Source organism: Balaenoptera borealis (genome assembly GCF_965194805.1).
Source record: "Balaenoptera borealis genome assembly, chromosome: 6".
Taxonomy (NCBI): Eukaryota; Metazoa; Chordata; class Mammalia; order Artiodactyla; family Balaenopteridae; genus Balaenoptera; species Balaenoptera borealis.
This window is the reverse complement of record NC_138863.1, coordinates 21,051,814-21,075,724: the sequence shown is the minus strand read 5'-3', so window position 1 is coordinate 21,075,724 and position 23,911 is coordinate 21,051,814. Positions and strand designations below refer to the sequence as shown.

General features: G+C 38.3%; 1 protein-coding gene across 1 annotated transcript in view; it reads right to left on the bottom strand.

Annotated features, from left to right (window-relative positions):
* Positions 1–23,898, bottom strand: part of MREG (melanoregulin) — a 113,606-nt gene extending 89,708 nt beyond the window's left edge. The window contains exons 1-3 of the mRNA XM_082397686.1: positions 23,677–23,898; positions 7,795–7,891; positions 5,424–5,536 (exon numbers count right to left, since the gene is read on the bottom strand). Of these exons, the coding sequence (XP_082253812.1) occupies positions 5,424–5,536; positions 7,795–7,891; positions 23,677–23,813 (347 nt within the window). The 5' untranslated portion in view covers positions 23,814–23,898. The remainder of the gene's footprint in view (positions 1–5,423; positions 5,537–7,794; positions 7,892–23,676) is intronic.
* Between the last annotated feature and the right edge of the window lie 13 nt (positions 23,899–23,911).

Below are 23,911 nucleotides of genomic sequence, written 5' to 3'. Positions count from 1 at the left end.
AGCAACCTAAGTGTCCATCAATAGATGAATGGATAAAGAAGATGTGGTACATATATACAACAGAATACTACTCAGCCATAAAAAAGAATGAAATAATGCCATTTGCAGCAACATGGATGGACCTAGAGATTATCATACTAAGTGAAATAAGTCAGACAGAGAAAGACAAATATCATATGATATCACTTACGTGTAGAATCTTAAAAAATGATACAAATGAACCTATTTACAAAACAGAAATAGACATAGAAAACAAATTTATGGTTACCAAAGGGGAAAGGCAGGGATAAATTAGGAGTCTGGAATTAACAGATACACACTAGTATATATTCAATATCTTATAATAACCTATAATGGAAAAGAAATCTGCAAAAGGATATGTGTGTGTGTGTGTGTGTGTGTGTGTGTGTGTGTATATATATATATATATATATATATATATATATATATATATATATATGAAACTGAATTGCTTTGCTGTTCACCTGAAACTAACACAACATTGTAAATCAACTATACTTCAATAAAAATAAATAAATAAAACAAAAAAAGATTATTTGGGAATTTTAAATATCTGTGCACACTTCTTTTCACTACTGAACACCCAACTCCTACCATAATGCTGAGCACATAGTAGGGGCTCCAAATTATTAGTTGAATGAATGAGTAAGGCTATTCAGGAACATCCAATCTACAGCAAAATTTACCAAGTGTAGTAGCAGAAGAACATTACTGATATGACACACACAGAAATCCTGGAGAGCAGACTTATATTTCTAGAGCACAGAACATGATCAGCTGTACAGTGACAGTCGAACAAGACCATGACTTCTGCAAATCTCTAAAACCATACTTCCCCACAAGGGGGGGGAAAAAAAAGCCTCAGTAGTCTACTCCAAGAGACTGTGCCTGACCAGCAATAAATGTGGTTTTGTGCTGAGTTTTGTTTCAAATATTGAGCAGTGGCTCCATCCTTTGACAGCGTTTAGCATAAAATAACTACTTAATAAATGTTGACAGAGGTAAAGAATCTTTTTGCACCTCTCCCCCTCAAATAAAGGGATCTTTCATTGCCTAGCTCTCAATACAGTGTTTTGCCAACAGACTAGGCACCATTAAATAATACTGAATTGGACTGAAACTACCTGCGAGGTATTAATAAAAGACATAAATATTCGCGATACCTGATTTACTTTTGGAACTCAACATGGAGGTAAAATGAACTAAAAAAATTTTTATAATTACCAAATTAAGCACTATTATAATACCTTCAGATAGATTCTTCCTAACTTTCATTTTAATGGAATCCATTTGACAGATGAACATGAAGTACTAAATCAGGCATGTTATCAGTCAATAAACACTACAGGAGTCTAGCAACTTGTATCCACGTCATCTATGTGGGTAACACCTCTTTTAGCTCAGTTATCCGTTTACTTTCAGCTCTGTTTATTAAAGATCACAGGGATTTTATTTTATTTTTTATTTATTTATTTTTATTGGAGTATAATTGCTTTACAATGTTGTTCATTTTTGCTGTACAATGAAGTGAATCAGCTATATGTATACCTATATCCCCACCCTCTTGGACCTCCCTCCCATCCCCTCACCCCAATCTCACCCATCTAGGTCGTCACAGAGCACCAAGCTGAGCTTCCTGTGCTTTAGAGCATGTTCCCGCTAGCTATCTATTTTATGCATGGTGGTGTACATACGTCAATCCTAATCTCCCAATTCGTGCCACCCTCCTCTTCCCCCCACCCCCGTGTCCACATGTCCGTTCTCTACATCTACGTCTCTATTTTTCCCCACAAATAGGTTCATCTGTACCGTTTTTCTAGATTCCACATATATGCGTTAATATACAATATTTGTTTTTCTCTTTCTGACTTACTTCACTCTGTGCGACAGACTCTAGGTCCATCCACGTCTCTACAAATGACCCAATTTCGTTCCTTTTTATGGCTGAGTGATATTCCATTGTATATATGTACCACATCTTCTTTATCCATTCATCTGTCACTGGACATTTAAGTTGTTTCCATGTCCTGGCTATTGTAAATAGGGCTGCAGTAATAAGTAGACTTGGGTTTGAATCCTAGTACCATGACCTGAGTATGGCCTTAGGCAAGTTACTGAACCTCACTGGCTCTTGGTTTCTTAATTTGTAAAATGAGTGTACAGTGTAAGTATAAGCCGTCTGAAGGGCCTGCCAAGTGCTGCACTCCCTTCTAAGAGACGTTGAGGGCACCGCAGGAGCCCTGGCAGTTCCTTTTAAAACTACAGCTACACTGACCCTCCTGACTCAGTCCCAGGAACCGCCACTTAAAAGAAGACAACTCACTGATAAGCAGTTCACCAATAGCCTGTTGTGAAAGTTCTGCCCCAAAAAGGGCATTAGTGATTAGCTGGGGCAATCAGAGTAGCTTGGAAACATGACCTAGGGATGCTAGGACCCTATCAAGCAGAGACTGAAACGCTCTCCTTATTCTGCAACTCATGGCAATTCATCACCTCTTCTTCCCCTTACAAGTAAACTTTTTGAAGGTATTACCTACATTAGTCACAGCACGGTTGGCAAAACCCTGAGCATACCTAAGACCTTTCCAGGGGATTTGCGAGGTCAAAACTGTTTTCATAACAATACTGAGTCCTTATCTACCTTTTTCACAGTGTTGACATTTGTACTAACGGTGTCAAAGCCGTGACGGGAAAAATAGCTGCAGCCTCAGCACAAATCACGGCAGGAACACAAACGTGAAGTAGGGATCATTATACTAGCATGATCATGATACTCTTCACCAGCAAGCACTCCTGGTGGGAGGAAGTCTGTTTCACTTTCAGATGTCCTTGATGAGCATTGAAAATTATTAATCTCAACTATTGAGTACACATCTTTTTAATATCCTGTGTGATGAGGTGAGAATTACACCTTCAGCTCTTGTGCTGCACATGGAAGTATAAAGGTTGTCTCAAGGAGAAGAACGTGTGCTTGAGCTACGAACCGAACTAGTCACTTTTTTCACAAAACATCATTTTTTACTTGAAAGAATGACTAACAAACTACAGTTATTCACACTTGGGTATTTGGCAGACATTTTTTCCAAAAATGAACCAAGTGAGACTGCCACGTCAAGCAGCTGAAAACAACTGACAGTGCTTGGTGTCAATGACAAGATTTGAGCTTTCACGTGAAAACTAGAATTTTGGAAAAGTTGTACATGTCACTGTGAGTTTGACAGTTTTCTAATACTTAAAGATTTTTCAGAAGAGATTGGTGGTGATATTAACAAATGTGAACTTTTGATACTGTATCATGAATTGTGTGTCAACATTTAGAAGATGTCTGTAATTCAGTGAACCCATATTTTCCAAAAGACCAATGTCTGATGTTACAAAATCATCTATGGGTGAAAGACCCAGTAAAAGTGCAAGGAATACCAAGGAATTTTAATGTAACAGAGTAAAAAAGTTCACTGACATGGTTTCAGATTCCACATTGCAATTAATCTTTAAGAAACTGCTACTTGTTGAGTATCAAAGAAGAATATCCACAATTACCCAAAAAGGCTATTGAAATACTCCTCCCTTTTCCAACTGGCATGAAGCCAGATTTACTTCACATGCTTTAACCAAAACAACATATTGCAACAGACTGAATGCAGAAGCAGATGTGAGAGTCCAGCTGTTTTCTATTAAGCCATACATTAAGCCATTTGTAAAAAATGTAAAACAAATGCAAAAAAAAGTTTGCTTTTGTATTTTAAAATGTAGCTATTTTTCAGTAAAAATATTATTCATAGCATGTAATGCCTTTATTAAGATGATTTTAAATGAATTCATAAATATTTCTTAAATTTCTCAATTTCAATTTTTAATACAGTAAATATAGAAAATATAGTTCATAAAATAGAAGGAGTGTCCTCTCCAAAACAAAAATTTAGTTAGATCATTCTCTTGATTAAAATTCTTTAAAAATCACTCTCAGTTTTCAGGATAAAAATCCAAGCACCTTGCTCAAAATAGCTCATCAAATGTTGGATTTAACAGTATCTTCTAAAATTTAATATGCAAGTCTATTTTAGTTCAGGAATTCTACTTCTAGAAAGTTACCTCCTCACCCAAGAGTGCATGACTACATTGAAGGTTGTTCACTGCAGAATTACTGAAGTATAAAAAATATAAATAGAATCTCAATGTGCAACAATAGGGTCTAATTAAATATACTATGCTACATCCATAGCAAGTGGCAGAAAACATACAGTAGAATCCCATTTTCGCAAAAAAGTCTGTAAATAAAAATATTTTTGAGCATGCACAGTAAAATTTTGGAAGGATATACATCAAACTGATAATGAAAGCTAGCTCTAGGAATTAGAACACATTTTCCTCTAAGAGTTTTATGGCTTTGCTTTTATATTTAGCATTTTAATATATCTAAAAATCATTTTGCATGTGATATGAGATAGGGGGCTCTAATTTATTTCTAAAGGAACAGCCAATTGCTGCAAGACTTTTGCTGAATGGTTTATCCTTTCCTCGCAGATTTGAAATGCTACTTTTATCCTATAAACTCCCCGTATATATATGGTACTGATACGAGAGTCCATTCTGTTCCACTAATTTTAACCTCTTCTAGTACCAGCCCCCGATGTGGTAAATAAGTATAGTTTTATAGTATGTTTCGGTAGCAGGAGGGTCAAATCCCCTCATTATTCTTTTTCAAAACATTTTTGGCAGTTTTGGCATAAATATTTTTCAAGACAAACTTTCGAATCAGTATATTAATTCCAAAATAGATTAAATGTATACACTGATTTAGGGAAACTTGTTTTTAGTCAAATTGAGCCTCTCCATTGAGGAATGTTACATGTCTGTGTTTATTCTGGTCTTTTTTTCTGTTCTTCAGTAATAAACATTTTTTCATTTAAAGTTTACTCTAGGTATTTTAGTTTTTATTATTATTGTGGAAAAGATCTCCTTTTTTAAAAAAAATTACAATTTAAGACTGATCTTGCTGGCATTTAAGAAAGCTATTGATTTTTACATACTTAAAACTGGCCACCTTCCAGAAATCGTGTATGGAACTTCATTTTGTCATAATTGTCTGACCTGCTTAGGTTTCTGTGTACCATAAACGCCACGTGATAAAACAAAGTAGCTGGAAAGTACAATGAAACAATAAAAACATGCTGCTCTTAATCCACACTGCATTCACTCCTGAATAAACGCTCCTGTGAGTATTCAAAGCACCATCAGGATAGGATTCCTGGGAGCCAGAAGGAACACGAGAAATGGCTTCTTGGCATGGGAGCAATCTTCTCTATTAGCCAACCAGACTATTTAAAAAGGACACCAAAATATTACCAGTCTCCAAAGTATAAAACAAAGTAACTCCAACCAATGTTAGATATATACATCACCTCCTCAGGAGCTCCAAGTCTTTTTTAGCTGGGATTTTCTGAAAGTACCCTTCAAATAAGTCTTTTGCCAAATGACCATAGTTGTTAAAGGCAGCCTGGGAATAAATGATTCCCTATGTTTAAAATAAAACAGGAAAAAATAAAGTACATAAAATTAAATTTTAATTGTAAAGACAACAAGGCAGTCTGTCATCCAATACCAAGTTGTTTAAGTTTAATAGAAAAGTTAACATTTCTAATATTAATTTTTCTCAAAATGGTCAAAGAAGTACAGTCAACCACTACTCAAAAGGATTATCTGAATGCTCACTTTGTGACCTCCCCTCCCATAATAACCAGCCAAGCTCGAGATTTTTTCATAAAAGACTTGGTTTCTGAAAGCATAATCATACGAGTAGATCAGAGAAGCCCTTAACTGGGAACAATGGGTCAGGGAAGTCTATTTTACCTTCCACTAAGGCTTCCATGTTTTACAATGGAAAACTGGCCTATGGTTAAGTAGGACTTAGAAAATGCAATATTTTCATGGCTTCTTACCTAGAGAAAAATCACAAATAAAAAATTTAAATCCAATACAAATAAATTTAAATTTTAATTGTTTAAGAATTCTTTTATTCAGCTTTCAGTAGCTTTCAATGGTTTATAAAGCCAAAAAAATTACTCAAAAACTGTTCAACACAGGATAAAGCTATTTATTACTGGCTTATAATTATATACAGCAGAGGTTATTCAAAGGGGAGGAAACAGGAGGGATGAGAGTAAGATGAAGAAACTTGGCAGTATTAATTACTTCAAACAATACTGGGGTAATATACTGGTTTCCAATTAAACAATTTGTAACCTTTTATTTAAAGAGGATGGAATTGGGACTTCCCTAGTGGCGCAGTGGTTAAGAATCCACCTGCCAATGCAGGGGAAACGGGTTTGATCCCTGGTCCAGGAAGATCCCACATGCCACAGAGCAATTAAACCCGTGCACCACAACTACTGAGCCTGCACTCTAGAGCCCGCGAGCCACAACTACTGAGCCCGCAAGCCACAATCAATGAAGCCCACGCACCTAGAGCCGGTGTTCTGCAACAAGGGAAGCCACCACAATGAGAAGCCTGCGCACCGCAAGGAAGAGTAGCCCCCGCTCGCCACCACTAGAGAAAGCCCGCACGCAGCAACGAAGACCCAACGAAGCCAAAAATAAAATAATAAATTAAATAAATTTTAAAAATAAATAAATAAAGAGGATGGAATTTTCCACTAGTATTAAGGTTTAGACATTAAACCTAAAAACATCCGTGGAGGACAAACCTGACTTTAGTATTGCGCTTATAATACCAACACATCATTAAAGGTTATCAAGAAATACACATTTGGAGGCCAGTATTCCGAAGTATCAACATTCAGAATGGAACTATATCTAATGTACCATATAAATATTTGAGAGTAAGGTAGATAAGGTAATGTCAGCCCCAAAGCATTGCAGGGATGTGAAGTTTCTGGCTAGGAACCTGCATTTGTTAGAGATGAGATTTCTCTAACATCTACAAGTCACTTCATGCTTAGTTCCCACTGAGTAGCATAGATAACAATATCTATGGATACTATATAGATAGATCTATAGGTAATACCCCCAGATATTACAGAGTTTCAGATTGAGGGATGATTACTATCTTAGCAATGACCAGGAATCATCACAGAGAAGTGAATTCGAGCTGAGTTTTGCCGGATGTGTGAGACGTTTCATTTATTATCTCTCTTGGAGTACATAGCCAATATGTAATGCCCAAGGAAACTTAAGCTATGTCTTACTTCATATAATATGACAGTGTTTAAAGCTGAACAAATTGTTATTTTTTTCCCTATCATTTACATTATGTTTCAGAGAAATTTTCCCTTGACTTATAGTTGATCTTCAACTGGAAATTCCTTCCTAGAACTTTGACTTTAAGTTTCTCTCTCTCCTAATAAAGGATTAGTGATATACCAAGAAATAACAAGATAATCTAGAAAAATTCATTCTTTAAAGCAGCGATTCTCAACCTTCACGGTGAACTTGAATTTCCTTCACTGTGCAATTGAATCAGCTTTAAAAAATACCAACACCTGGATTCCATAGTTTGGAGTCAAGCTTATATACCACTATTTTTTATTTCATAGATGATTCTAATATACAGCCAGGAGTGAGAATCATTGGCTTAACTTAACCTTCTTGACAATCTGGTTGTAAATCAAAGAATACTTCTTTCTGGTTTTATCTATTTTTAAAAGCCAATCTTTTCTAGTATACATGCATATTAACAAATACCTCTATTAACAACACAAATGCAATCAGAAGAACACAATTTGTCAACGGCTTTCATAGTGAACATTTACCTACAGGGGCAACACAGTCGATCCTTATTCCACTGCTGGCCCGTTCCACAGCTAAGGATTTGGTGAGGTTGTAAACACCTTCTCTCGCAGCTCCACTATGCCTTTAAAAGACAAAATACAAACATTACAATCAGCTTCTGTTGAGTATGTCTCCCTTAACTAAATTGATAGGTGTACCAATGACTGCCAGAGTCCCACAACAATGTTCTTGTTATGAGTCCCTGTCTGAACCATAAGAAAGAACCAGGTCCTTCAATATTAAAGCAAAACCACAGCTATCTGATAGTCAAACAAATCTCACGTAAGTCAAGGCCCACATAAGATCCCCCAAATCATCATGTGCATAAGACGAATATTCTGAAGAACTTTTGATTATGGAAGAAAACAAACAAATTGGTAATTTTGAGGGTTACAAGTGTGGTTATTTTTTAAATCAATTTTAGATAATAAGGGATATGAAATTCATACTTCAGGCTAGAAATAGTACCAACAGAATTTCTAGACATAAAAAAATTTAAATTAATTTTAATATGTTTCCAGAGAAGAGGTTCAAATACTTATGTCTGTATCCATATGGTGCAAAAAGGTATAGACATACTATGGCTTAGAATTTCTAATTAAAAGGTCCTCAGAACCAAGTATGTGAGATCTGGGAGTGTACCCACTCCTCACTAGAGAGCACCTCCATAGCCCCATTTTCCTGAAGAAAGTCCCCCTCAGCCCCCATGTTGGCTGCAAAAGCCCTGGCAGGACTCCAGGCAGAAACCAACGGCTCCATCTGCCAGAATCACCTGAGCAACCTCACCACCATCAAATGTGGCCACCACCTGTGCCACTCTGCATCCAACAGTCCCAGGTGGACTTATAGGACAGGTTTCCTTGCTTGCCACCAATGCTAGGAGGGGCCCTTCTGGAGTAATGCCCGGCTGGATAGGATGACACGACGGTGAACACGCAGCTTCACACCACCAGGAGCAAGAGGCGGGGGCAGAACAGATGAGCATATGCAGGAAGCATAGTCGAGTTCGGGCAATTTTCTGTGAGGGGAACCTAGAGGTGTCTGTCCCCTTGCACTCATCCCCTGACCACCAGGGCCACCATATGAGGTCCTGCCTCTCATCATAGGAAAAGGCTCAGCAGTGACCTAGAGCCCCTGAAGAAGAAAGTGGCAGGTGTTCAGAAACAAATAGCCACCCAAGAAAGAAAACCACTAAGGACTGGCGGGGGTGGGGGGGGGGGTGGGGGGAATGGAGGGAGGGGGAGAGAGAGAGAGTTGGAAAATCAGAGACAGAAATTACTCTCTGAATTTGAGCACCTGGACCACACTGTTGAATGTGAGCGAGAGGCAGTTGAACGGAGTGGGATGCCACCCAAATATGCTGCTGCGCTGGTATATTGATTATTTTCAGCTGTGGGCACTTGAAAAACAGCAAACGCAGAGAGAGGCTTTCTCTGGACCCCCCTCATTGGCTAAAAGGAACGCAGGGTCATAAATCCCCTCCCTGGGGGTCTCATCAACCAGGGAAGGCTGACTGTTGTCACATGACGGGAGACTAGATGTCGACACCACATGCGGACAAACTTTGTCACCAACTCTCATACCTCCCATCCATTCTTCAAAGGGCCCATTCATCTTTCCTAAAAATCATATACTCCCCACCCCAAGAGGCCTATTTCCCCTCTCTCCTTTCCCTATTAAGATAGTATTTAGCCCTGAATTCGAAGCCACGACAGGCAGTTGCTCATTTTTCCCTGGGTACCTCCCATGTATACATGAGGTATACATGCGAATAAACTTCTATTTGTTTTTCTCCTGTTCATCTGTCTTTTATTACAGGAGTCTCAGCTAAGAGCTCAGAAGGGCAGAGGGAAAATCATTTATTCTCCCCTACATAGTTCTCAAGGTTAGCCGAGAAGGACATTTAATACAAACTCAATGCAAACACAATAGCATTTTCAGACTACATCTCCACACTCAAAGATCTACTGAAGAAGTTGGCAGAGAAGAGTGTGATGTCAGAAGGGAAAGTGCTGCTGGATGTCGAGACCACCCATGACAGGTGTGAAAGCCTGAAGCGCCCAGCTCTCTGTTCGTTCCATAAGGAAGGAAGGAGACGGCCTTCCTCTGCAGTATTTGGCACTGCAGAAAATTACACAGAAACTGAAAGTTACTCTGGATCTTGAAACAGCACATCCTAGTCTCTCTGTCTCTGAGGATTAAAAAAAAATTGGTGACATTTGTGAAGAAAAAGCAGAGTTTATCCAGAGAGATGTATGGCTTATCCAGTAGTCCTGGGTTCTGAAGGATTTGATTCCAGCTGGCATTACTGGGAGGTCCAGGTGGATGAGATGCCTGAATGGACCACGAGGTTTGTAAAAACTCCCCTTCCAGGAGAAAAAAGTGACCTCCATCAAAACAGAACAGATGGTGGACAGTTCAGCTGCAGGATGGTGACTATGTCGCATGAGGCATTGTTCCAGCCACTTTTCTGAAGCAAAAGCCCAGAAGAGAAGGAAGGGCATTTATATGGACTAGGAGTTCCATGAGATTTCATTTTGGCATCTGAATAACATCTCACAGCCATTCTTTCACTGAGAAAATGTTCTGAAATACTAAGGCCTTATTTGTGTATCAGATATGATTTGAAATGTCTTACACTGTGTGAAGGAAGAGATGATGAGCGATAAACCACCCTAAAGGCTGCCACACTGCTTCATTTTCTTCCTGTAATTTATGAATAGGAGGCAGAATAATATCTAACTCTCAGTGAATCTAGCACTAACAATTTGTTTTCAATGCTTCTAGGACTTAAACATATAAATGAAATCATACATACATGCTCTTTTCTATCTGGCTTCTTTCACTCAGAATAATTATTTTCAGATTTATCCACATTGCTGCATGAATCAATAGTTCACTCCTTTTCATTTCTGAGTAGCAAATTATACATATATACCACGATTTGTTTATTCATTCACCCACTGGTAGGCATTTGGGCTATGAATTCTCTCTCCATGGGAGATATGAGTTGCTTTTTGGCCCATCTCTTGCCCTTGTAATTATTGACAATGACCCAAAAGATCAGCAGGTCAGTCTAAGCTCCTCTGCACAGATTGTAATGGAAATTGGACTACTCTTAGACGACACTGAAAATGTCAGAAAATGATCAGAACCCCAGAGAAACACGTGCAAAGACAGCAATACAATTCAAACACACACACACAAGAGATATCCAGGTAGCCTTTCAACAAATGAAAAGATGCTGCACTGAGATATTATTTCTTGCCCATCAGAGTTGCCCAGAAATTGACAAGACACATTTTTGGTGGGGCTGTGAGGAACAGGCATTCTCATTCATTGATGATGGAGTGCAAAATGCAAAGAAACTTGCAAATGCCTAACAGGATGCATTTACTCTTCACCCAGCAGTCCAACTTCCCGAATACACCCTAAATATATACGTCCACAAATATGAAACAAATACTTACAATGTTATTCATCACAGAATTATTTGTAATAGCAAAACATAGAAACACAAATTTCTATTAAATTTGAGACAATGTGTGCATTTGAAACAATGAATTTGAAAAGAAATCCTTGATTCCATAGTGGTATACTAAAAAAGTTAATAATAATAATAATAATAACATATATAGGGAGAAGTGATGGTTGTGGTGTAACTAAAAGTCTTTTTATGGAAGAGTATCAGCTAAAAAACATAGAAGCGGGACTTTCGGGGAGGGGGGGACCTTCAAGATGATGGAGGAGTAAGACGTGGAGATCACCTTCCTCCCCACAAATACATCAGAAATACATCTACATGTGGAACAACTCCTACAGAACACCTACTGAACGCTGGCAGAAGACCTCAGACCTCCCACAAGGCAAGAAACTCCCCACGTACTTGGGTAGGGCAAAAGAAAAAAGAAAAACTGAGACAAAAGAATAGGGATGGGACCTGCACCAGTGGGAGGGAGCTGTGAAGGAGGAAAGGTTTCCACACACTAGGAAGCCCCTTCGCGGGCGGAGACTGCGGGTGGCGGAGGGGGGAAGCTTCGGAGCCACGGAGGAGAGCGCAGCCACAGGGGTGCGGAGGGCAAAGCGGAGCGATTCCGCACGGAGGATCAGTGCCGACCAGCACTCACCAGCCCGAGAGGCTTGTCTCCTCAGACGCCGGGGCGGGCGGGGGGTCTGGGAGCTGAGGCTTGGGCTTCGGAGGTCAGAACCCGGGGAGAAGACTAGGGTTGGCTGTGTGAACACAGCCTGAAGGGGGCTAGTGCGTCACAGCTAGCCGGGAGGGAGTCCGGGGAAAAAGTCTGGACCTGCCTAAGAGGCAAGAGACCATTGTTTCAGGGTGCTCGAGGAGAGGGGATTCAGAGCACCGCCTAAATGAGCTCCAGAGATGGGAGGGAGGAAGAGAGGGGGGAAAGACACAGAGAGAGAATGCAAATGCAGCAAAATGTTAGCACTTGGTGAATCTAAATGAAAGGTATACAGACACAGCTCGGAGATTCGGCAGGTTCAGTTCCAGACCACCACAATAAAGCAATATTGCAATAAAGTGAATCACACAAATTTTTTTGTTTCCCAGTGCATATAAAAATTATGTTTACACTATACTATAGTCTATTAAATGTGCGATAGCATTATGTCTAAAAAAATAATGTACAACCTTAATTTTAAAATATTTGAGCCTTCAGCAAGTTGTAATCTTTTTGCAATAGTAACATCAAAGATCTCTGACCACAAATCATCATAACAAATATAATAATAATGAAAAATTTGAAATATTGTGATAGTTACCTAAATATGACACAGAGACACAAAGTAAGCAAATGCTGTTAGAAAAACAGTGCTGGCAGACTTGCTCGATGTGCAATAAAGCAAAACATAATAAAACGAGGTATGCCTAATAGGAGTTCACTGTATTATTTCTTTAACTTTTTCACACATTCAAGAGGTTTCCAAAAATAAACTGGGAGAAAGAAATTTCTATATTAGTAAAATGAATAATTAAAGGCTATAGAAAAGTCTAAATTCACCAGTAATTTATATGTGGATGTTCCCACAAGTCTTTAAAAATAGCATATTGTGTCAAAGAGTACAAGTTGAAAAACCTGGAACTTCAGCATAGTCATGACTTAAATCATTTTAATTACATAAAAAATATATGTTCAGTTTAGAAAAACTAGAAAAAGCAGATATGTGAAAAGATGAAAATAATATGTAATTTTACCTCCCAGAGATAATATGTCAGTATTTTGGTATAAACTCCTTCAGAATTATGTCTATTCATATACAGCCATATATAAATACATACTGTTTTTTGCAGAAATGTGATCATGCTGGATAGAATGTTTTATAACCTGCTTTTCACTCGATGTCTGGGAATATCTTTTCGTATTGAGAAGTATATTTTTATGCCTATATTTTTAGTGGCTGCATAGTACTCTATCCTGTAGATGTAGAAAACTTCACTCAACTAATATTTTACTCTAGAATATTTAAATGGTTTTCAGTTTTCCACTATTATTATTATGGTACAGAAAAATGTATATTTCATATACCTTGTTTTCAAAACCAAAAGCTAAGTCCCATTGTTTAGAGTAAAAACAAAACAAAACAAAAACTATAGGCCCTGTATTCTTTAATTCAATTCTGGCTAATAAAAATCATAACTGAATCTAGACTCTGCAGACTTCTAATTAATGGCTGTTGGCAAGGAACCTCAGGTTGGTAAGAGACTGCTGACTTGAGTGCTGGAAGGTGCTGAAGTGCTGAGCTATGAAGGGTGGGTTAGAGACTACAAGCTATCTCCTAATACTCATTCTCCTCTTCTTACATAGAAATTGAATTTTTACTTAGGTACATAGCTACTCACCTAAAGATTCTATTTCCCAGTATCCCTTATAGGTAGGTATGATCGTTTAACTGAGTTCTAGCTGATGATGAATGTCAGTGACTGTAATGGCGCCACTTTCAGATGGTGCTGTTAAAAAGAATGAGTATTACATTTTTCCTCATTCCTACTGTCTGGAATGCAGTTACAATGACAGGAACTGGAGCAGCCATTTTGGACCATGGGATGGAAACCACATGTCAAAGATAGTAAAGCAAGAAGTAGGATCCTTATTCCCTAATGATTATGGAACTACCATACTATCCCTGGACTATATACCTTGAGTTTTTATGTGAGGGAGAAATCAACTATCTTATTCAAGCTCCTCTTTTTTATGGGTCTCTACACTTCAGCAGCTCATCCTGTATCACAATTAATACAGAACTGTATACTACCAGTTAGATAAAGATGAGGCTGGAAGTGTCTGCAAGACCTTTGATTTAGAGATACTAAGAATATAAAGCCTAACCCATGTTGGGGTGAAGACCCTGTGGTTCAGAATTACACTCGTTCCACATTTTACAGCATAAAAAATGTCTTGGATAGTTTGTAAGGGAACTCTTCAGTTACCCAACTTCGGGGTTGAGTATTACCACCTATGAAACATAAGCTTTAATCTAAAGACTATGCATGTGTGCTAATTACTTATTAGTCATAAAAAATGTGGACTCTGGTATTCTCCCTGAAGATTTCACTGAATTAATTAATAGGTCCTTGTAATAGATTTAACAGATTCGTTTCTTAAAAACAAAATAAGTGTGGAGTCTTCCTTCATTTTATGAAGCACTTTTTAGCACTATCTTTGTACAAATTCTGAATAATTTTTACATGATAACTTCCTAGAAATAAAATTAACTGATCAAACAATATTTGTATTTTATAAATGTTGCCAAATTACTATCCAGAAATGCAGCAATTTGCATTGCTATGTTGTACATAAGTTAAATCAGGGCAGTAAGTGTTGATGACATGGAGCTTCTGAGCCCATAACAATTTCTCTTTCAGGATTCTCTATGATCTTTACATAAAGACACTTGGACTTCTTGGATGACTGGTCACACTTGCCTGCTTTGCACATGTAGAAGGCGCCTGTCAGGTTGGTTTCAATCACAGCATTCCACCCCTTTGAACTGATGTGTTCAGAAGGAGAGAAGAACTGGCCTCCTCCATTGTTTACCAAGAAACTGATCTGACCATAAAAGTCTAAGGTGGCTTTGACCAAATTATTCACCTAAAGAAAAACATTAAAAATGAACTGGTTACAGACAGAGAAAGGCAAATACTGTATGATAGCACTTATATGTGGAATCTAATAAAAAAAAATGAATTAGTGAATATAACAAAAAATAAGCAGATTCACAGACATAGAGCCCAAACTAGTGGTTACCAATGTGGAGAGGGAAGCAGGGAGGGGCAATGTAGGGGTAGGAGATTAAGAAGTACAAACCATTAGGTATAAAATAAGCTACAAGAATATATTATACAACATGGGGAATATAGCAAATATTTTATGGTAACTATAAATGGAGTATAACCTTTAAAAATTGTGAATCACTATATTATACACCTGTAACATATAAATTGTACATCAACTACACTTCAATAAATAAATAAATAAAATGTTAAAAGTGAACTGGTTAATAACCTAACTTGCTACTTGGACTTTATCACCTGCTTTAGGAGAGTAGCAGAGCTTGCAGTGTCTCACAGTGAATAGTAACTCTGAGAACCACAGTAAACGGAGAGGTAGTCACAATGAATAAACCTGAAAATCTTATATCAGTGAATAATTTACCAGTATCTGATACCCATAGATCATAAAGCTAAATTTGGAATTTTAATGGTAAGATTTATCCAAGGACCTGGATCACCCTCTCCATTGTTTTAATTTGTAAGCTACCAACACAGAATAATGGATAGGATGAAACAGACATTACGAAATGAGTTAAAGGGCAAAAGGCACAAAAGGTAGTCTCCAGATGAAACTGTCCTTGCTTAGCTTCCCTACATTTCTTCCTTTCCTCTCTTTCTCCTGAGGCCACTCACTCAATGGATCATTAGCTCAAGAATCTCCTTCACAGGCTCTGCTTCTAGTGAACCTCATCTAAGATAGCTACTATGGGAAAGCTTAAAGCACAGTCAGGTTTAGGGACAACTACTATAAATTAAAATGAATGAATAAGTAAGATAGATTTGCATTCCTCAAAAAACTAAAAAGAGAGTTGCCATATGATCCAGAAATCCCACTCCTGCACTGCTGGCCATATACCCAGACAAAACTATAATTTGAAAAGATACATGCACCCCAATGTTCACAGCAACAGTATTACAATAGCAAGACACTGAAACAACCTGAATGTCCATCAACAGATGAACGGACAAAGATGTGATACATACACACACACACACACACACACACACAATGGAATAATACTCAGCCATTAAAAAGAATGAAATAATGCCATTTGCAGCAACATGGATGGATCTAGAGATTATCATACTAAGTGAACTAAGTCAGAAAGAGAAAGACAAATACAATATGACATCACATATATGTGGAATCTAAAATAAAACACAAATCAATATATCTATGAAACAAAAACAGACTCACAGATATAGAGAACAGATTTGTAGTTGCCAAGGGGGAGGGAAGGATTGGGAGTTTGGGATTAGCAGATGCAAGCTATTACATATGGAATGGATAAACAACAAGGTCCTACTGTATAGCACAGGGAACTATATTCAATATCCTGTGATAAACCATAATGGAAAAGAATATGAAAAAGAATATATATCTGTATAACTGTCACTTTGCTGACAGCAGAAATTAAACACAACATCGTAAATCAACTATACTACAACAAAATTTAAAAAAACAAAGATAGATTTGCTTTATCTCCTCTTCATTACAGATGCTCCATTTTATGGGCATGACTTGACTCTGGCTGGTAGGAGGCAGACTGGCCTTCAGTTCATCTGCGGCAGATTTTAATCTATCAGACTCACGGGATGCAATGATCACATTACACCCTGAGGAGACAACAGTCAAAGAACAACTAAATATGTTTTCATTGGTTGTCCAAATTCTGAAAGTAATAATGTTTAGAAAATGTTTCATGTGTTCCTGTAAAAAAAGATGAATTAGGACCTCTGCTTATGGTCAAGATGGAGTAATAGGAACTGAACTTACCCTCCAGCCCAAAACAACTAAAAAACTGAACAAAATATATGCAACAATGATTTCCAGGCACTGCATATCAGGTAGCACAGGATAGTGATCCAAGAGAGTGAACACAAACAATGTGAGCCCTATTATTATTCCAGATTGCTGCCTAGAGAGAGTCTTCAGGCTGCAGCATAGGGAGGAGGAACCCATTCAGAGCCCAGCAGTCTCCTGGGTAGAAGAGATGAAGTTGGGAGTCCAGGGAGGCCAAGACAGCTAGATTATACAGGGCACAGAGAGAAAGGAGGTACACAGGGAGAGAACTCCAGAGATCTGTAGAGTTCCCTCAGATCTTCAGCTGAGCACTGATCGGTACATAAGAGTAAGGAAACAATCTGAGGCTGGGGAAAGATTGTTCCCAATCTCTACAAAGTTTCAAACTGTTTCCAAGTAACTTAATTGTATCACAGAACAAAGTTCAGCAATATTTATAAGAATACAAAAATAACTAGCCTGCAACAAGGTAAAATTCAAATGTCTGGCATCCAACAAAAAGCCACAAGGCATACGAAGGAGCAGGGAAATACAACCCAGAATGAGGAGAAAAGTAAATTAATAAAAACAGGCCGAGGAATGGCACTGATGACATAATTAAATAAACCAAAGATAAAGAGAAAAATATTAAAAGCAGGCAGAGAAAAAGAACACAAAAAAGACAAGGAAGACAGAAGACTTCTTTTCAGAAACAATGCAAGCCAGAATATAGTGGAATATCCTGAAAGTACTGGGGATGCGGGTGGCAGTGGGAGTTTTGGAACCTAGAACTCTTACCCAGTGAAAATAGCTTTCAAAAGTAATGGCAAATTAAAGACTTACTCACACATATGATATCCAGAAGAATTCATTAAAGTAGACCTGCACTGCAAAAAGATTAAAGGAAGGCCTTCAAACAGAAGGACAATGATACCAGATGAAAATCTAAATCTACAAAAGAAGAAAGAGAACTGGAAATGGTAATTACATGAGTAAATAAATATGAAGTCTTTTCTTATTTCTATTCAATCTCTCTAAAAGGTAGTGATTGTTTAAAGTAAAAATGATATCAGTGTATTGTAGGCTTTATAACATATGTAGAAATAAAATGTACGAGAACAGCATTTAATTGTTACACAATGTCCAGGAAGGGTGAAATAGAAGTATCTGCAGTCCTTGTTTTGCTCAGCTCTAATACACGCTAATTTCAGTTACCTTAGTTTAAATAACACCAGACCCCAAACAACACTGTCCAAATTCCAGTTACCGTGGCAGATTAACTGTGAGTAATTGCATAAAACACAAACTGCACCGCCAGTACAAATCCACAAATCAGCATGCGAATAACAGACGTACATCACGGTCAGTGACTAATCATTTCACTTCTTTCACTGTCTGTAAGTGATTGGCCACTGTGCATCTGTTCTTCAATTCGTGCACAGACAGCAAAGAATGCAGTTGTGTTGCCTCCTTGTCTCCCAATGATAAACCTATGTGACATTTTACAAAAACCAATGACTGAAGGAGAGACTGGCCAACAAAGATGAAAGTACAGCAAAGAAATAAAAATTGGTAACACTGAAAGTGAAATTAGAATTGTATGTAAATGGAGCTCTAAAAGGAAGAGCTACCCACGGGAATGCTGACACTCCACCAGTGCTTTCCTTAAGTAAAAATATTAAGCTATGAGACACTGGACTATTCATTTATCTTACTAAGTAATCCTGAACCTTATTGCTCATTGTTGCCTTACATGTTAGTTTATCCTAAAGAGAATGCTTCCTTCTTTTCATGTACAAATATAAAAAACAGAAATACGTGCCAAGACAGCCTTGAAACAGAGAGAGGGAAGAGCCTCGCCACCTCTGGGAAGCCCAGATGTATATGGCAGATTTAAAGCGAACTATACTGATAATCACAACTATGTTGACGACCCTCCTTCCTCTCCCTCACTGAGCCCAGATTGGCAGCTCCTTCTACATGCTCCCATATCCCTGACCTCATTCTAATACAGCATTTAAACCAGTATTGTATGATAATTAACAGTCTCCCCCCACTCCCTATCATCTACTGGAGGATTGGGACCTTGTCATTGTAATTATTACACTCACAAACAGTCCACATTCAATATTCATGTAGCAATAAATGACACTTAGAAAGGTAAAGAATAAAATGGCTCTCTGTTTGACCACAACCATTCTAGTTGTACATGATGAGGTAGCTTCCACATATTAAAATAAGACACTTTAAAAAACTATTTTTCAAGATTAGGTTATAATTTAGTGAGTTACAAATGCAGACAACTTTTGGAAATTCTGATAGGCAATCTGAGAGCTTTATAAAGCAAATATTAAAAAGATTCACCATGAATTCTTTGCAAGACAAGACTAACTTTAAAATAGAATTCAGTTTATCAAAATTGATGTATAGGACTTTCCTGATGGCGCAGTGGTTAAGACTCCGCCTGCCAATGCAGGGGACACAGGTTCGAGCCCTGGTCCGGGAAGATCCCACATACCGTGGAGCAACTAAGCCCATGCACCACAACTACTGAGCCTGAGCTCTAGAGACCGTGAGCCGCAACTACTGAACCGGCGTGCCACAACTACTGAGGCCCACGTGCCTAGAGCCCGTGCTCTGCAACAAGAGAAGCCACTGCAATGAGAAGCCCACGTACCACAACAAAGAGCAGTCCCCGCTCGCCGCAACTAGAGAAGCGCGCAGCAACGAAGACCCAACGCAGCCAAAAATAAATAAATAAATAAATAAATAAATAAATTTATTTTTAAAAAATCGATGTATAATTTTCAATAAAGCATATATTATACTGTCAGGAGAACCGTTATTCCTTTCATCTTCTGTTTCCAGGAGGAAGCTTCTACTCCCAGGAGGGGAAAGAATTGAAATACACATTTCTAGCCCAGGTCCAACCCTCAGCCAGGTTTCCCTGAGTTAGGAGGAATAGCTAATCTGATTAATAAAATGGAAAGGAGAAACAAGTTCCCCTGGATTAGCCACTGTCTCTGCCCATCACCTTCTTTTCTTTGATCTTTCTGCCTTAAAGATGGGCATTAACTGCTCTAGTTCCCAGAGTAGAGCACAGGCTAACAAGGCATGGAAATCTGACATCTACAACTCTTCCTAAATCCACATTAAGAAGTTAAGCCTCATTAAAAAAAAAAAAAAAAAAAATCCTCAAGAATACTAAGGTGATTAATGCCTGACTTTGTCCAAGGCCTCAAATAAGAGATATAATGAAAATATAAATAGGATTATTCACAGGAATTATCTAATTAGAAGCTTACTAAATTATCACTAATTAATCTGAACCCTGAAGGCTTCAGGAAAGTTATCTAATATCAGCAGAGCTATACTGGGACACAACTTTAAAAGGCTATTTATTTTAACTGCTATATAAACTTGAACCAGGGGGCAAAGGTATTACAAGGCAGAATGCTGCAGTGCTGGGTAGAACTAGAAACCTAAATTTCCATTAAAGGAATGGTTAAATAAATTATTACATATCCATACAATAGAATACTATATAACTTAGAGAAGAATGAAGTACTACTATATGCACTAGCATGGAAAGAAAAAATTACAGAGCAGTAAGAATACTATAGTCACAGTTTTGTAAATAACAAAATACACACAAGTGTATATGTGTGCATGTGGGTGACTCATAGAAAATCACCAGGAAAGGGATTTAGGAGATGGGCAGAATGGGAAAGCTCATTTTTTTCTTTTATATACTTCCATACTACCTGAATGTATTGCAATGCTCTTATTTTATAATAAACTAGAAAATTATTAGATGATATCCTCCTCCTCACCCTTATGCTAAATGATGTGGATGGACTTTTTCTGTTGTTTATATGAGTCGCTAGAGAACTTCAGAAAGCTTGATAAACTTACTTAGAACAAGGTACAGAAGTAACTCGCAAATAATGAGTTATTTCCACATCAGAGGCATTTGTAGCCAAATATATTGCTTTTCTGCTTGGGCTGATACTGACTCCTTTCAATCTTCAACTCAGAGTGCTACATTTAAGCACCTTCTAGGTCCCTGGTGTTGATAAGAGCCTAGTCACCAGAGCAAGAAAGAGTGCTGTCTTGCCTCACAATTTCCACTTGCAATTCCTACTTTCATTTCATCCACTGTCACAGAAAGAGAATGACTAACTTGAGGACAGAGACAAGGATCTGGTTTGAATTCAATGTGAATGGTCTTAGGTTCAATATTCTTTGATGGAATCAGGACTCCTCTGGTCTAAGAGCATCTGTCAAATAGAGGAAGAGGGTTCCAATTCTGTTCACTACATCCTGCCCTTGTGAGCTAGGGCTTTCAGCATCCTCTCAGAAAAGGGACAGTCAAAATCATTTGGATGTGAAAGACAACACAATAATCACTTTTAAAAGCATGCCTCAGACTTCCCTGGTGGCGCAGTGGTTAAGAATCCGCCTGCCAATGCAGGGGACACGGGTTCGAGCCCTGGTCCGGGAAGATCTGCACATGATGCGGAGCAACTAAGCTTGTGCGTCGCAGCTACGGAGCCTGCACTCTAGAGCCCGCGAGCCACAACTACTGAGCCCGCGCGCCACAACTACTGAAGCCCACACGCCTAGAGCCCATGCTCCACAACAAGAGAAGCCACCACAATGAAAAGACCGCGCACCACAGCGCGCAAAGAGTAGCCCCCGCTCACCGCCACTAGAGAAAGCCTGCGCGCAGTAACGAAGACCCAACGCAGCCAAAAATACATAAATAAAATAAATAAATTTATTTTAAAAAAGCATGCCTCAAAATCCAGCTTGTAATTCACACCAAAAAATAGAAGCCTTCTCACTGGAAATTGAATTGGCTAACATTTTATTTTATTTGCCCAATCTGGGCTTCTATAACAATCTTCAGGAAACAGCCATTAATCCTGGCATAAAAAAATAAAGCTGAGCAAGTCAGAGTAAAAATCATTTGTATATTCTTTCACTGAAGGAAATGCATTTCCAATACATTACTCTTTTTTTAAGTACATTGGAAGGTTGAACCAGGATCTGACCAATCTGCTGTGAAGCCTGGTATCTGACCTTCACAGAAATGATAACCGATTCTACTTTTCTAAAGGATTTTCCTGAACAGGGTTAGAGTCTTGGTGTTGGAAGTAAAGTGGGTAGTAATGGTGATGAAGCTACACCAGGGTCAGATTGAGAAATGCTAATTTCCTTTTTTTTTCTTATTAAGACGTATTTCTTCCTTTTTTTCAACATACTTTTTTTTTTAAGTTCATACTCTGTGCCGGGCATTAGAAACACAATGGTAAGCAAAGACAACTTACATGTTCATTAAAAAAAATTGAAAAATGAGTACAATTTAACCACTCATCATTCAAATCATTTCCAGAAAAAGTAGTTGCTGATAACAATGTTATAAACTTCTTTTCAGTCTTCTTCTGCATATATATTTTTCATTAACAATTAAATTGGAATGCTATATTTTGTTTAGAATCCTGATTTTTTTCAATTATATGGTATGCATTTGACAACAAAATCTTCAATAGCAAGATGTTTAAATAGCAGCATATTTCATTGTTACTGATTTAGTCATTTCCCTTATCATGTTTCACTATTCAACACTACATTCTTGTACACAAATCCGTGCTTGTCCCTGATTATTTCCAAAGAGTAAATTCCTGAGAGAGGAATTACTAGGTCATACAGCACAAATACTGTTAACACTTTTGGATTTTTTTCCCCAAACTGACCTCTAGAAAGCTCGTAATAATTTACATTCTTGCCTGCCTTCTCACTTCCTCACCAACACGTTCATTTTCCCCAATGTTTTAAAATTTTGTTAAAAAAACAATGGCACCTTTTTATTGCTATATTTTGCATTTCATTGCCAAAAAAGTTGACTATTTTTTCATATACTTACTGCTTTTTTTTAGTTCTTGATTTAAAATGCTTGGCCCATAACAGAAGCCTATTTTTCTATTAGTTGTTAGATCTTTTCCTTATTTATTTATGAGATCTCTTTATATAATAAATTTGTTGTATATTGTAAATGTTTTTCTTCATGTTCCTTCAAACTTTATTCATATATATTTTTTAATTCAATGAGGATATACATCTTCATATTTATCTATTTTCCCTTTTGTGGTTTCTTTCCTTGTTTATTGCTTATAAAGTCCTCCCTTCACCCAAGTTAAGGTAAATATTACAAGAGATTCGAGAAGATTATATGATGGGAGCCTTTTACCTTTTCCAGCTAAATGAAGTCTTCCCATGTTTCCTAATCATTCATTAGGCAATAAATAGAATGAATTTTTTTTTTTTTTTTTTTGGCCCAGCAGCGCTGCTTGTGGGATCTTAGTTCCCCGCCCAGGGATCCAGCCCAGGCCCACCGGCAGGAAAGCCCTGAGTCCTAACCACTAGATAGCCGGGGAATTCCCTATAAAGAATTAATTTTAAACTCACATCCGTAATTAGTTCCATAGCATGATTCCACACGTCTCCTTAATCCCCACCTCGGACACAGTATCTCTGGCTCTAAATTTTCCCTTTAGTTTACAAATAGTGGTTCATCATCCACCGCTTCTCCACAACTTTTCTTAGAACTCTCCTCTCTCCACTCTCCCTCGCGGTTTAAATTTCACCCACAGCTACATTTCCTTTGCTTTGCAACTTCACGCTCTCCTAAGCCCGCCTCTGGCCCCCTGGCTCCCGACCCCAGGTTACGCCAGCTTCTAAGGATCCCTCGCTCTGAGTACCGTAGCCCAGGGGCCTGCTCACGCACCTAGATGCAGGAGCTCGGTCGCGATGGCCTTTCCGATGCCCGTACCCCCGCCGGTGACGATGGCCACTTGGTGCTGCATCAAGCCTGCTGCCAGGCAGCTTTTGCCCTTGACCTAAGAACTCACGGCCACGGGACATTTGAGTGATGAAGCTTGCGCCGGGTTAAGTCACTGGGTCCACGCCGCCTTTTAAATATGCCGGAGAGAGGGCTCACGTCCACGTGACCGCCCGGGCCC